The sequence below is a fragment of the Cynoglossus semilaevis genome, chromosome 4, assembly GCF_000523025.1.
Source record: "Cynoglossus semilaevis isolate Cse_v1.0 chromosome 4, Cse_v1.0, whole genome shotgun sequence".
NCBI classification, from domain to species: Eukaryota; Metazoa; Chordata; class Actinopteri; order Pleuronectiformes; family Cynoglossidae; genus Cynoglossus; species Cynoglossus semilaevis.
The window spans coordinates 8,188,140-8,201,401 of record NC_024310.1 but is presented as its reverse complement, the minus strand read 5'-3'; the positions used below and the strand labels follow the sequence as shown (position 1 = coordinate 8,201,401).

General features: G+C 37.2%; 1 protein-coding gene across 3 annotated transcripts in view; it reads left to right on the top strand.

The window, feature by feature from the left end:
- Positions 1-4,702: 4,702 nt before the first annotated feature.
- gdpd4a (glycerophosphodiester phosphodiesterase domain containing 4a) overlaps positions 4,703-13,262 on the top strand; it is a 13,897-nt gene continuing 5,337 nt past the window's right edge. For 2 of the 3 annotated variants that reach the window (XM_025055137.1, XM_025055136.1), the window contains exons 1-9: positions 4,703-4,935; positions 10,366-10,555; positions 10,705-10,810; positions 11,449-11,552; positions 11,801-11,894; positions 11,987-12,046; positions 12,163-12,261; positions 12,369-12,462; positions 13,204-13,262. The exon at positions 13,204-13,262 is cut by the window's right edge and continues 117 nt beyond it. In XM_025055137.1, the coding sequence (XP_024910905.1) occupies positions 10,500-10,555; positions 10,705-10,810; positions 11,449-11,552; positions 11,801-11,894; positions 11,987-12,046; positions 12,163-12,261; positions 12,369-12,462; positions 13,204-13,262 (672 nt within the window). In that variant the 5' untranslated portion in view covers positions 4,703-4,935; positions 10,366-10,499. The remainder of the gene's footprint in view (positions 4,936-10,365; positions 10,556-10,704; positions 10,811-11,448; positions 11,553-11,800; positions 11,895-11,986; positions 12,047-12,162; positions 12,262-12,368; positions 12,463-13,203) is intronic. The other variant, XR_003049591.1, reaches the window with a different exon arrangement.

Below are 13,262 nucleotides of genomic sequence, written 5' to 3'. Positions count from 1 at the left end.
AGAATGACTGTGTAATAAGCGTCTTTGTGACTTTTATCATCTTCCTCAAGTGCATTTAGTTTTCATTGGGTCACGTTTTGTAACAAATGCGTGTGTGTGGTGATTGTTGTCTTTCCTGTCAGTTTCATTGTAGCATTACCTACTGTGTATCAGGTTGTGGTACGTCCGGGTGTTGTCTACAGTCTGATGCTCTGATGTGTGTCGGTGTCAGAGCTTCTGATCAGAGTGTCTGAACCTGAAAATGTTTTCAGCTTTACAAAGTTCTAGTGAAAGAGACTTCAACCAACAGTGTTTCCTTTTTTGTTTTCATTAGTGAAGCTGGAGAACAAAACTTGACTAGAACGATCATTACAGTTCAGTACAATTCAACTGCTGACAGTTTGGTGTTCTAAACACCAAACTTATCACATTTGTCTGTCACACAATTTCATCTACAGTTTGGTGAATTAAAAATAAAACTCGCTCAAGTCCTAGAAAACTAGAAACTCTTGATATGAGGCTTGATATTAGAAAATAAACACCAGAATAAAATGTCCAACATGGACCTACTGTAATTTGTTTGTACAGTCAGTCTGCGTTTTTAGCCGCCAAGAACAACTTGTTCTACGTTGAACCAAATGTTCTTGTTTTGTTCTTACTGACTGTTCTGCCTGACACTGAAGAACAACACATCCTGCTGTGAGTTTCAAAGTTGAAGATTTCTTGAAGGCAGGACATTGTAGACATTGTGCTCTGCCAAACCATGGGTCAAATCTTAGGCCCTTTTTACTGTCAGTTTGAAGGAATCAGAAACCTAAATGAATGAAAGTTAACCTGAATCTTGACTTTGAACTGTCATTTTTGGGTCACTTTTTACTGTCAGTTTGAAGGAATCAGAAACCTAAATGAATGAAAGTTAACCTGAATCTTGACTTTGAACGTAGATTTAAATTGTATCACCTCAAACTTCTGAGCAGTTTACAGCCAATAGTCCACCCTGCTGCTGCTGTTGGACACCCATGTCTGTGGGCTAAGTGCTGATGTCATGAGGAAGAGAATGTGCATGTCTTTTTTTTATAGTGACTGTTAAACATAGAAGATAAATCAAATGAGTTGTGGTAATGCTAAAAACCTCCCATGTCAATACATGAAGGATGTCTGTGTATGATAGGGAAGATTTAATGCTATTTTCAGAAAAAAGGAGACAGATAAATGCTACAATGGTACTTTTTTTCTGCTTGATGAAACCTTTTGAACATAAGTGTATAGTTTACATGCAAAAAAAACTTGTTTTTGTTTGTCTTTGTTCATGGACTCACAGACTTTTTTAAATTAAAGAATGCTAGAAAATGAGCTCAGCTGCCTGTTTTTATTTTTGTGAGATACTTATACTATATATGTGTATATATATATATATATACATATATAGTAATTAATTTAGCAAATTAATTATTAAATTAATTGTAAAAGGCATATCACAAAAGCTAACAATGATGCTTGCTAAGTGGTAGAACAGTAGCCATGTCAAACATAATTTGTACATTGATGACATACTATTAAAGATAAGATTTTTTTTTATTCTTTCTCAGTCCGCACCATGCTGCGATCTCTGCTCTCTTTAGTCACTGTTTGACCCTTTCTGCTCCACGTGGGCCCTATGTTTCTGATACATGCAGCACGTGAGCATTTCTGCTGTTGCACTGCAGAGAGAGTAATGAAGCTGGGATTCTGCTGAGATGGCAGAGGAGGAGGCAGAGGAGGAGCAGTGAAATGCATCATTGACAAGGACTAAACATTCACAGAGGGTAAACCTGAAAGTAGACTGTTACAGCAGAGAGGGGGAGAGGGGGAGGTGTGAAAAGAGATTAGCTGGAGGAGGACAAAACAAAACAAGGGTGGCTCAAGACATTGAAAGACAATTTGTTGGCAAAAACAAAACATAAAAATACAGTTTTCATTTTTGTGAATGAACATATTTGTCTTAAATGTTTGTAAAAGGATATTTTTTTAGATGTACTCACCCCACACTTTCTAGAGTTTCTCTCTGTGGGTTGATGTCAATCTAGAAGAAAAAGATGGAAGGAAAAGAGACTAGTAAAGGGTTAACCTGTCCTTGACGTGTGTGTGTGTGTGTGTGTGTGTGTGTCCCACCTTGAATGTGGAAAATACATTGGTACCATGTTAAGACCATCTGTTCTTTTACAAATATCTGTAGTTTTTGTAAATATTTATAAAACTTGTAGCAATAAACGATAAGGAAACATCTGAATTAGAATGAGAAGTTGGAACCAAAGTTGTGTCACTGTATGTCTTATACAGTGATGTATATTACTGCTGCTGGCTGACACTACTTTAGGGATACACTGTGTGACCTGTCTTTTTGACCAGGTTGTCAAAACCACTGACAGATCACTAACATTTATAAAATGTATTTTATCCTGTTCTGCCCTCGTCTAACCCTGACTGTGACTCATTCATGTGGCTATATCTGTTCTCAGGCTCTTTCTGGGTTACACCAAAAAAAACAAAACAAGGGTGGCTCAAGACATTGAAAGACAATTTGTTGGCAAAAACAAAACATAAAAATACAGTTTTCATTTTTGTGAATGAACATATTTGTCTTAAATGTTTGTAAAAGGATATTTTTTTAGATGTACTCACCCCACACTTTCTAGAGTTTATCTCTGTGGGTTGATGTCAATCTAGACATAGAAGAAAAAGATGGAAGGAAAAGAGACTAGTAAAGGGTTAACCTGTCCTTGACGTGTGTGTGTGTGTGTGTGTGTGTGTGTCAGTGATGTGATCAGATTAACATACTCAGCAGGTCTGTCCACCTTTAATGAAATAGGTAAGGCTTTCATGTAGTGAACTGTTTTCAATGTTGGTGTGTTTGTGTGTGTATGTGTGTATGTGTGTGTGTGTGTGTGCACTCCCCTCCCTCTCTTTATCATGGCTCACTATTACGTAAGAGCCACCACTGCAGAGGAAGACCACTGCAGAGGGCTTCAGAGACACAAACACACACGCTCATTTGTTTTATCTATGTTACGCTCTCGTTGTGTATTAACAGATAGACTACAGTAAAAACTTGGTTAAATGACTAATGAGAAATTGTATTAATTGGACCCTGACATAGAGAAGAAGAAAAGGCTTTCACCCTGGATGTATGTTAAAATCCCATGTTGACAATCCTGTGAAAAAGAACATGGTTTTCTTTAGTACATTCTAACTCACTGGGTTTCCAGCTAAGAGTAGTCCTGTAACAAGTCACACCCACTGACCAGTGCATTAGTTGGACGTCAGCTGTAGATGGTTCCAGGTTCACTGGATTCACATGAAGGATGAAAGACAGTGTTCTTAGGAAGGTTGATTAAAGCCATACTGGAATAAAGTTTCCAAACTATAAAAATACACTGCATCATTACACAACTCCTCAGGTCTGAGCTGTTAGTGCATTAGAAGATAGATCCAAAACAGAGACAAAACACTGACGTTGCCATTCAATGTAGCAGCAATGAACCTTTATTTACGTTGACTAATAGTGTTCTCTCTCATCTCTTCAGCCTGTATAAGAGAAAAATGTAGCCGGTGTTTTTGTGTCTCTGTTACCCTGAGAGCTTCAGTCCTTTTTGACCAGTTCTTTATGATAAAAAAAAAATTGTACCAGGTTGTCATGGCGACAATCTGCGTAGGTGTTACATAAGTGCAGAGCCAGGACACCAGTGTCTGTCTGACAGTGCTGTGTGGGTTCATGTTTTTGTGCTCAGCCTGAGTCTTTGTGCCTTTGTATTGTGTGTATTGTGTGTAGATGTTTGTTATTTTGTTATTTATCTACATGTGTCTAGTTATCAGGTGTGTTGTGTTGATGATGTAGGTCTATATAATGCTACAATAACACCTCGGGGCTACACTTACGTTTTCTTCGTCATTTTCAACAAACCCACTGAATAGTAACATCTAGAATGTTTACTTGCAGCATTAAAAATGTGAGCTGAAAAGTAGGAACCATACTGTACAGAATATGTGTTTTCCACAGTTCTATATAGAATCTCTGTCTTATATATATAAGGATAAATGTTGAAGGGAAGCCACAGTGGTTCAGGCTCTTTGCCCAGTTCAGTCTGTGCTAGATTGTACCACAGTAAATCATGTTTATTTATAAGTGGCCCACATTAATGCAGTGACTGGGATTGCACTGTGCAGGGATTTATTTATTTTTTTACATTTAATAATAATGACAATAGCAATTTAAACTTTTGTTTTGACCTGATTAATGCCAATGGGTTACAATGTAAATTTGAACTGATTAATGCCAATGGGTTACAATATAAATTCTAACAACATTTTAGCAAATCGTGGTATTTAAATCAGTATTTGATCATAGGTTTGAGCTTATGTTTTCATTGTCACCACCTAAGCCACATTCATTCAATTTTCCCAAATATAAAAAACAAACAAACATTACAATAAAAAAGAGCTCCAAATTGTAGCTCTAGTTGTCTAGAAATCACCATAACGATTAAATATCATTATGGTTAACTATATATATATAACATTTATATTATATTTAAAGTATTTTTGCATGTTTGCTTGTTTTGAAAAGACATTGTTTTTATTATTGTTGTGTGTTTTGTCATGTTTTTTTTTTTTTTCAGACCGTCGACTGGGTGGTGATAATGCACTTTGCTGACGTAAGCAACAGGTTGGTCTATCCCCTCGCGAACGCTCCTCGTGCCCGCAATCTCTAGCTCCCTCCCTCTCTCTTTCTTTACCTCTCTCTATCACATACGCACACACGCACGTGCACGCGCTGCCGCACGAGACCAGACCACTGCAGTAAAACCTCTCTCGCTCAGCTCGTTCTGTTAAATACTAACGGTCCGTTTTGAACATTCACTAAAGCAGATCAGTAAATCAGAGGAAACACGGGACACACCGCAGCCTGACTTCTTCCAGGTAAGAATACGTTCTTTTATTTTCGTCACGATGACGAATGCTTATTGTCTGATATTAAACGACCTTTACACGACACACTGTGTCAATGTTCCCTGAGGAGCGAAGTGTAAAGGTGATTGTTACACCGTTTTTTCCTCTAAAATTCGGTCGTCATCAGACACAGGTCGACGTCCTCGTCATGTATGGGAGAACGACAAGTGAACGATATTATTAAATAAGAGCAGCGAAGATAGAAACGTTAAAGTACTTATATTCAGGAGTGAAATCCTTCGATTCACACTTCCAATCATTTAGAAAGTTATGATTCGCGATTTATGTCAAAAATTATACATACAATAATTGAACGAAAGGGTTTCTATACTTTGATACATTTTTTTCTCAATATTGCAAATGTACCTTTTTTTTGTAAATGTTGACATTTTATTAAAGACGTAGCATTTTTTCCCCCTGAGAGACAGACAGATATAGGTTTATTTTTGGTAGCTCATGTTGACCGACTGTTTTGTTTTTAAACGAAAAAACACGATACAACTCTTGTTAATTGTGCTCTTTTTATATAAATTATCCATTTAATAATCAACATTTCTGTAGCAGCCTGGTTGACCACACCTTTATTTATTAAAGATTTGACAACAAGCCATGTTAGCCTTTATTACATATACTGTACCTGTCAAGAGTTACACACAGAGCCCTTTGGCCTGAGTTTGTCAGATTCCATGAATGCAGCCAAATATAGTCTTGTCTCAGACTAGAGGTGGTGTATCCTACGCAGGTCACTGTTCACCGGGATTCATTGAAGCCCATGGATTGAGAAACAGCTTGTGTTTACATAGATGCATCCATTCAACCACTTATTTTGTTAAGGGTCACGTGGGAGCTGTGGTCAATCCCAGTCAGACCAGATACCCTGGGCAGGGAGCCAGTCTATCACAAGGTCAGCATGTAGACACAGATACACATTCACGTCCACGTTACGCTTAGAAAAGACGCTGGTCAATGTGGGAGTCTAACCACCAACCTTTCTTTGTGAGTTCTTTATGGTAATTGTATTTGGAGGACGAACGCCATTTTCTGATGTCTTTATACTCATTGACATCAATGATATGATCAGATAGACCCCCTAGTGTTCAGTGTTCTTATCACAGTTAAACACAGATATACATTCTTACATTCTCAACAATCCTCTGTCGTGATTTAAACAGATTATAATAGGTATTTCAATTGAAAAACTACATTAGTGCCTCATATAAAGATTATATTCCGATGTTTTATATTCAAACATTATTAAGATTCATAGAGTGTGGTGGCGGCCTGAGATAAGTATGTATGACAGTAACTAATTTAATATTCTATTAACACATCATTGAATCTCAGACAATTTGATCAGCTGTTTATTCACAATATGTAGATGGGGAATTGTGGCTGTCAAATCAAAGGTTTGTTGTTTTTGGTTTTTTTTTCAGTTATTGTTCCCCATGTATGAACAGACCAGGTCTCCCTGCTGGTCCTTGAATCTCCTTTTACTGTATTAACATTGTCCTTGGAGACACTTGCATGTCAGGACTTTCAATTTGCATTCATTTATCCACAGCCTTCAGTAGTCAAGGACACCCGCAGCAGTGTAAGATATATTGGGAGTAAATGGTGTGAGTGTGTGTCATCACTGTAATGACAAGTAGGAGATGTGATCAATAAACACCTTTCATCAGGACAGATGGACATGTCATGTGTGCAGTGGAGGCTAAAGATATAAACATATAGATATACATTATTGATCTTAAAAATGTAAACTTCAGTAAAATGGTTAAGGCTCAGCTGACAATACTTTGCAGTATTTGTGTTATACTGCAGTGGTACTGTTGATAGAGTTTGTACTCTTTCAGGTATCTAGAAAAGACACACTTTTAAAGAAGAGTTTTGACAGTTCTTTCTCCAGATCTGGATAGTGTAGCTTTGCACACACTGTCTGTTCGTCACATTGTGGTTGGATGTTAATTTTATCATAATTGTGAGATTTAGAACATGCTGTTTTTCATTCGTTTTCTGCTGGCTGCCTTCTCTTTATTTCATTGAAATTATATTTGATCAATATTCATTTACACAGAGACTTCAGGGTGTTGTTTCTTCTTATTCAATCTTTTTATTTGATGATGGTTGAATAACTCATTTGTTATGTGTTGCCTTGGTTATTATTTCCCAGATACACAGAGTGTCGGTGCCAGTTCAGCACATGCCTGTGTGGTAGTATTCAGTACTGGTGTGTTTGTATTGTGAGTGATGGGCAGAGAGCTGAGTATTCCTACATAGAGAGCTGCATTGTTCATGAGAAACGTCTCCCTGACTCTCTGTCCCTCTCTCCGTCTGTCTATGTACACTATCCTCCTTTTATTAGCCTGAGCTCAAAACTCACAAAGGCCTCACATATACACAACATGGCGCTGATACTGTATATTTGTTCAACGTGTTTATTTTGTTACTTGTACATCAGTGGTTTGCATCCGTACATATCTAGCTTCCAATACATTCAGTTAAAATTTGATTTAAATAATTTCTTTTATACTGGTGTAACCATCTAATTTGTGTAACTTTAAAATGTTATTTTATTATTTATCTTCTCAGATTTCATTTCACTTGACCAATAGATGATTCAGTGAAAAATATGATATATAGAGAGAAATATGATATGAGACACTTGATAAGATATGAGACGTCTGCAGTGTTAAGAAAACTAATGTATAGGTCAGGGTGAGACCTTATCACCTTCTCCTAAAGTGTTGAGTATTCTACTGCTGCAGCTGAATACACAACACTTAACAGTAGTGCTGCACTGGGTTTTAAAGTGGAATAATAAACAACATGGTGGAGATGGCTCTGCTAGAATGGAGGTGAAGAGAAACAACCCAGAAAAGAATCATAGACGTAGTTAAAGCTCCCATAAAAACCGAGTGGTGTGAAAGTGACCAGAGATAGGCTGAGATGAAGGATTTCTCTGCTGGTCCCTGAAGGCAGCAGCTGCAAAAAGTAGTCACACCAAGATTTTTTTTTTTCACAACACGTATTAAATTAAATATTTGTAAACGTATTCCTCTGTCGACTTGAAATCTGTTGTACAATAATGACTTAGAAAAATATTAAAAATCTTGCTTACCATAATCAACTGTCGACTTGAAATCTGTTGTACAATAGTGACTTAGAAAAATATTTCCAACCTTTTAAATTTAAAACAAAACATTTGCAAACTTTATCAGTGTATTTTTTGGCTCCACTGTGTCCCATGCACACACACATAGTCCTTTTGCAAAGCAGTGATGTTATTTTATAGTTGTTTGTGTCAACAAAGGTGTTTAGAGTCACAGAATACATTAAATATCTGGTAATATCTTTGTTTGTGGGTTTAAAACAACTAATTAATTTTTTCAAGACCCACATCATAGGTTGATCATTTTGTTGTGTTGTACAGAATATTTTTAAAAAAATACAATATTTAATTTACAGTGTAACCTTTTACAAATCATTTGTGCACGTCACTGTTATACTGTAAGAGTTGAGACACATCCTTCTGTCATGGCTTGTCTGAGTATTCGTTATTGGAATGCCCTCTGTAAAAATAAAGCAGCCATGTCATCAGTTGTACTCTACCATGTTAGGTTTTGATTTTACTGTTGGCACAGATAAGCGACTGCTGAGCTTCACCCACTGATCTTATTCTAGTAGTGGCTCCGAGCAGCAAAGTGAAAATTGACAGATTTTTCCGCTCTTCTTTACCCAGAAGCCTCTGTTTTTCTCATCACTCAGAGAGTAAGATGGATGTAAGCTTTAGTCCCGTGTTGAAGGTGAAGGTCTCAGTCTGGGGCTTCAAGGCTTCGTAATATTGTTCCAGGGAAAATGAGTGATGTCACCAGAAGCAGGTCGTTGGTTGTTGCTGTATCCTGTTATTCATTTGGTTTAACTGTATAAAATAACATTTTGTATGTTTAACTTTGTCAAGTCTTATCAGCCTGATGTTGGTGCAGTGCAGTTTATGATCTGCTGAGTGAGCTGCTCTGATGCCATCAAGCTGTTTCACATGTTAATATATTAGCTGGCACTTTAGATCAGCTTATAATATCTCATAAAAACAAGAGGCCTGGTCAAAGCAGCTTCATCTAGATCTGTTTGGAAATTCTTTGACTGTATGACAGGACATTAAATCAGGTGTAATAATCAAATGACTTTATACTTATTAGATTATTAAAACATTTTAAACTCCCAAATAGGTATTTTAGCTCTGCATGGAACCTGGTGTTTTCAAAGCACTGTTTGTAGAGTTGTCTCCTGAAGATGCAGCTTAGATTGACTCTGGTTCATCTTGATTGTCCAGTCACAGTGCGTCTCCACTCTACTCCATCTTGCTTTTTCATCCTGACCTGATACTGTTTTTAAACCCAAGCTCTTGTACTGTTTTGTTCGACCTAAATATTGTCAGGTCCTTGGTCTCAGCAGAGGAGAAACAGTGGACTAGTCACTCTCTTTTTACATTTTGAGAAAGTAGATTTAGAGTTAGGACAGTTTTAGAGAGAGGACAGATCTAATCTAGACTCTTTTCCTCAAGTGCAGCTAGTGCTTTTTTTCTTTTTAATGTTTTAACATGAAGGTGACCCGTCCTAAAGAGCCCTTACTACTGTATAAACTTTACAACAGGCATTTTGTTTGTACATAAAGTTCAAATGTCTGAGACAGTAGATGTTATATGTATATGTTAAAATATAAAATACCGGTATGTATGTGGTTTATTAAAAATATCTTATATCTATAACTTTTTTCTACTATATTGCCTACACTGACTTCACCTTTTTTTCACCTTTTCATAACCTGTCTGAGAGCAGGCATTTTCTAATCTTAAAATCAAAAAATGTTTTGTTAAGATAAGAGATTCTCAACTGAGTCATTGTTATATTTATGACACACTCCCAGAGCAGAGAAAATAAGTTAAAAAAGAATACATGAATTAAACAGCCAACATTACAATATTTCCATTTTTCTCTTTTAGTGATTAATAACATTAATAACATTTTCTGTTGGAAATGTATTCATATGATTCCATTCTAGTGCAGACTGACCTTATGTATTCATTTTTGTCTCATATGCTTTTGTCTATTTCCTGCACTTTGTATTTTGTGGTTGTTTTCTGTATGTTCTGTCGTAGCTCTTTTATGGAAGTTGATGTCCAAAGATTAGTCTCTCCCTTCGCGTGCTATTCTGTTTTTTGTTACGGTACATATTTACCATTCCTCTTTTTACGCATTCCAATAGATAATAAATGATGTCACAGTCACCATGACAACAGTGTTGATAACATTACTTGTGAAACACCCAGGTCATCAGGTAGAAGTAGTATTATCTTGATAAAAAAAAAAAAAAATTAACATTGTTTTTAAACTTTTTTTCTAGGTGCAGCGGCCAAGAATCTTTTATTCTATTCTCTATTCTCTCCCTTTCTGTCTTTTCTTCTTGTCTTGTCTTTTCTTTTCTCTCTTTCTCCATCTGTCTGAAGTGATGCTGGGCTGTGGGTTGGGTGTGAGCCCATGACCAGACTGAAGCTGGGGAAGCTAAAGGTGGTGCGGCGGCAGCTGCTGCAAAGGTAAAAATAAATGAATTAAATAAATAACAGAAATGAAGTCATCTAGTATAACTTTCCTCAGCATTCAATAATGCATTCACCCTGCGTTCACAATAGTTAGAGTTAGACAACAACCATTTATTTTATTTTATTTTTTGCTGTTTCTTTAGATATGAACATCAGCCCTTTGTCTCCTGTCTCGCTGGACTCTATGGTTGTCAATGGAGACGATACCAAAGAGCCCGAGCTCACCCAGGAGAGTGCTGCTGCAGCAAGGTGCACTTACACACACACTAGACACACATGCATGCATATGTGTTGATTATATTCAAAGAAGCCTCTTGGATGAGAGGTGAACCGTCTTAAAAAAATAAATAACAAAAAACAAAAACCCTGTCCAGTTGCCCTTGATGCGATGACTGAGACCTTACACAGATATCGATTATGTTGACTCAGGCTGGTTCTCCCTGGCATTGTTCGTCTGTCCATCCTGCTGACTCCAACTGCTCTGTGCTTTCTGTGGAAATACCTCAGCCATGCAGTGTAGATTGCACACTGTCAGCTGATATCACAACAAATCACTTCCATATGCACTATGTAATATGACTGACTTTGTCTGCATTTATCACAGTGTGTGGAGTCAGCACATGTTTTTGTTAATCATAACTTGTGTTAAGTTTTATTACGGCAGTGAATTATTTATGTTTTTTTTTAAGCTTTTTCACGATTGAACCATTATAGTACTACTAAACTAGTAGTAGTACTACACCACTGGGACAGTGGGTGCAGAAGGTTTCAGGTTCGGGTTAAAAGCTGAGCTCACATTTTGTTGTGTTGTGTGTTAATAATTCACTTTACTTAAGCAACATACTAGTGAATCACATATATAAACAATTATGTGTGTGTTTTTACAGGTGGAAGGTGGCAGTTTTGGCCTCCTGATCCTCACCTTTTTTCTGAGTTTTGTGTTTCTGTATTTCTGGAGTGAAGCTCAGAACGATTACAATGATTTTGACTGGTAAGTTGCTAACTTTAACTACACTGATAGAATTTTGAAGTATAAATGTGGTTGATTACATTCATACCACTCATATTTGAAAGGAACGTAGTGTAAAAATGTATGGCTTCCTGTTGACATTTGAGGGCTTATGGTCACATGGAGTAATATATGTAATATTAAGATTAGCTGTAACAGAAACGAGAGAGAGTGTGAAGAAGAGATTGCAACGTTTTGATGTAACCTGTATTTTATTTGTTTATCTTCAGGTTTAATTTTGGAAATCTTGGCTTCTGGTTTCCCTGGTCTCTGGTTCTACTGGTTGTTGCTGCTGCTCTTTTCACATACATCGCCCTGCTGCTGGTGTGTACAATGATAGACAAGTGAAATCAAATGTGTATTCTAGATATAAAATTAACTTTAAATGTTCACAATGAATTTTAAACTTTGCTCAGGTGCTGGCTGTGTGTCTGCTCTCAGAGGGTCAAAGGCTTTACCTTCACTGGAGCCACAAGGTACATGTGTTGTGTTCATCACACCACAGATGACATATTGTATTCTATCTTTTAGCTTCACCTTCTTAAAGTTCTAACAAGCCTTTTTGTGTTTGTTGTCCTCTGACTGTCCTCAGACTGGCATCGTGGTGACGTTGGTTTTCTCCGTCACAGCCACAGGCATCCTCTCTGACCTCTGGAGCAGAGAGTGGAAGACACTTCTCCTCTCTCTGCAGGTTGGCCGACACACACATGCACTAATTGCAGTAGAGAATAATATGACAAACAGCAGAGTTTTATAACACTTTATTAAATTTGTTTAACTGTTTTTAAAATTCTACAGGTAACTGCGCCTTTCCTTCACGTGGGTGCAGTCTCTCTGATGGCAATACTTTCTTGGCCGATAGCGTTGCACTTCTTCCGCATGAACAAAAAGTGTAAGAATGCAAAAAAATAAAAAGGTTGAATGCCAGTATTTATGTCTCAACATTCATCTATAATCCTAAAGAGGTGACTTTGCATTTTCCTCTTCTGTCTCTTGATAATTCTGAGACTTTTCTGACCTTCATTTTGACGCTCACCATTTTCTCAATATTCTTTAAACCCCTCACCTCCTCACGCCACCTCCTCACGCCACCTCCCTCCCATCTTTCTCTCTATCATACTTTCCTTTTGGGCGAGACCTCTGTGTCTCTTTCTTTTCCTGGTCTCCATGGGCACTGCCTTGAGTTGCCATGGTGATTCACTCAGTGAGGTGATGCTGAGTCATGTCTGGTTGTGATAAAAAAAAAAAACCCAAGACAGATAGAGAGGAAAAAAAAAAAAAAAACCCGAGACAGATAGAGAGAAAAATAAACTGAAACAGAGAGAGGAGGGACTCTTACGCAACGAAGGTCATACAGTAGGTCTATCTACGTCAGCAGATTTCCTCTTTGACCCATCATTTAGTTTGAATTCTATTCAGCTGATGCTCAAGATTTTTTCCATTCAGAAAATACATTTCACACCACAGACTTAAACCATAACCAATCTTAACATTAAACCAATTTCATGTGTGATGTATCACATCCAAAAATAACATTAAATGTGTGAAGAGGTGAGGAAGATTAACCAGAAAGACATGAGTCTGGATTTGCTTTGATTTATTCATTTGTGTCTTTGTGTTGTTTGTTCTTCAGTGTGTCGGGTGGCTGTACTGGGTCTTTACCTATCTGCACTGTCTTCTCTCTACCTGGTT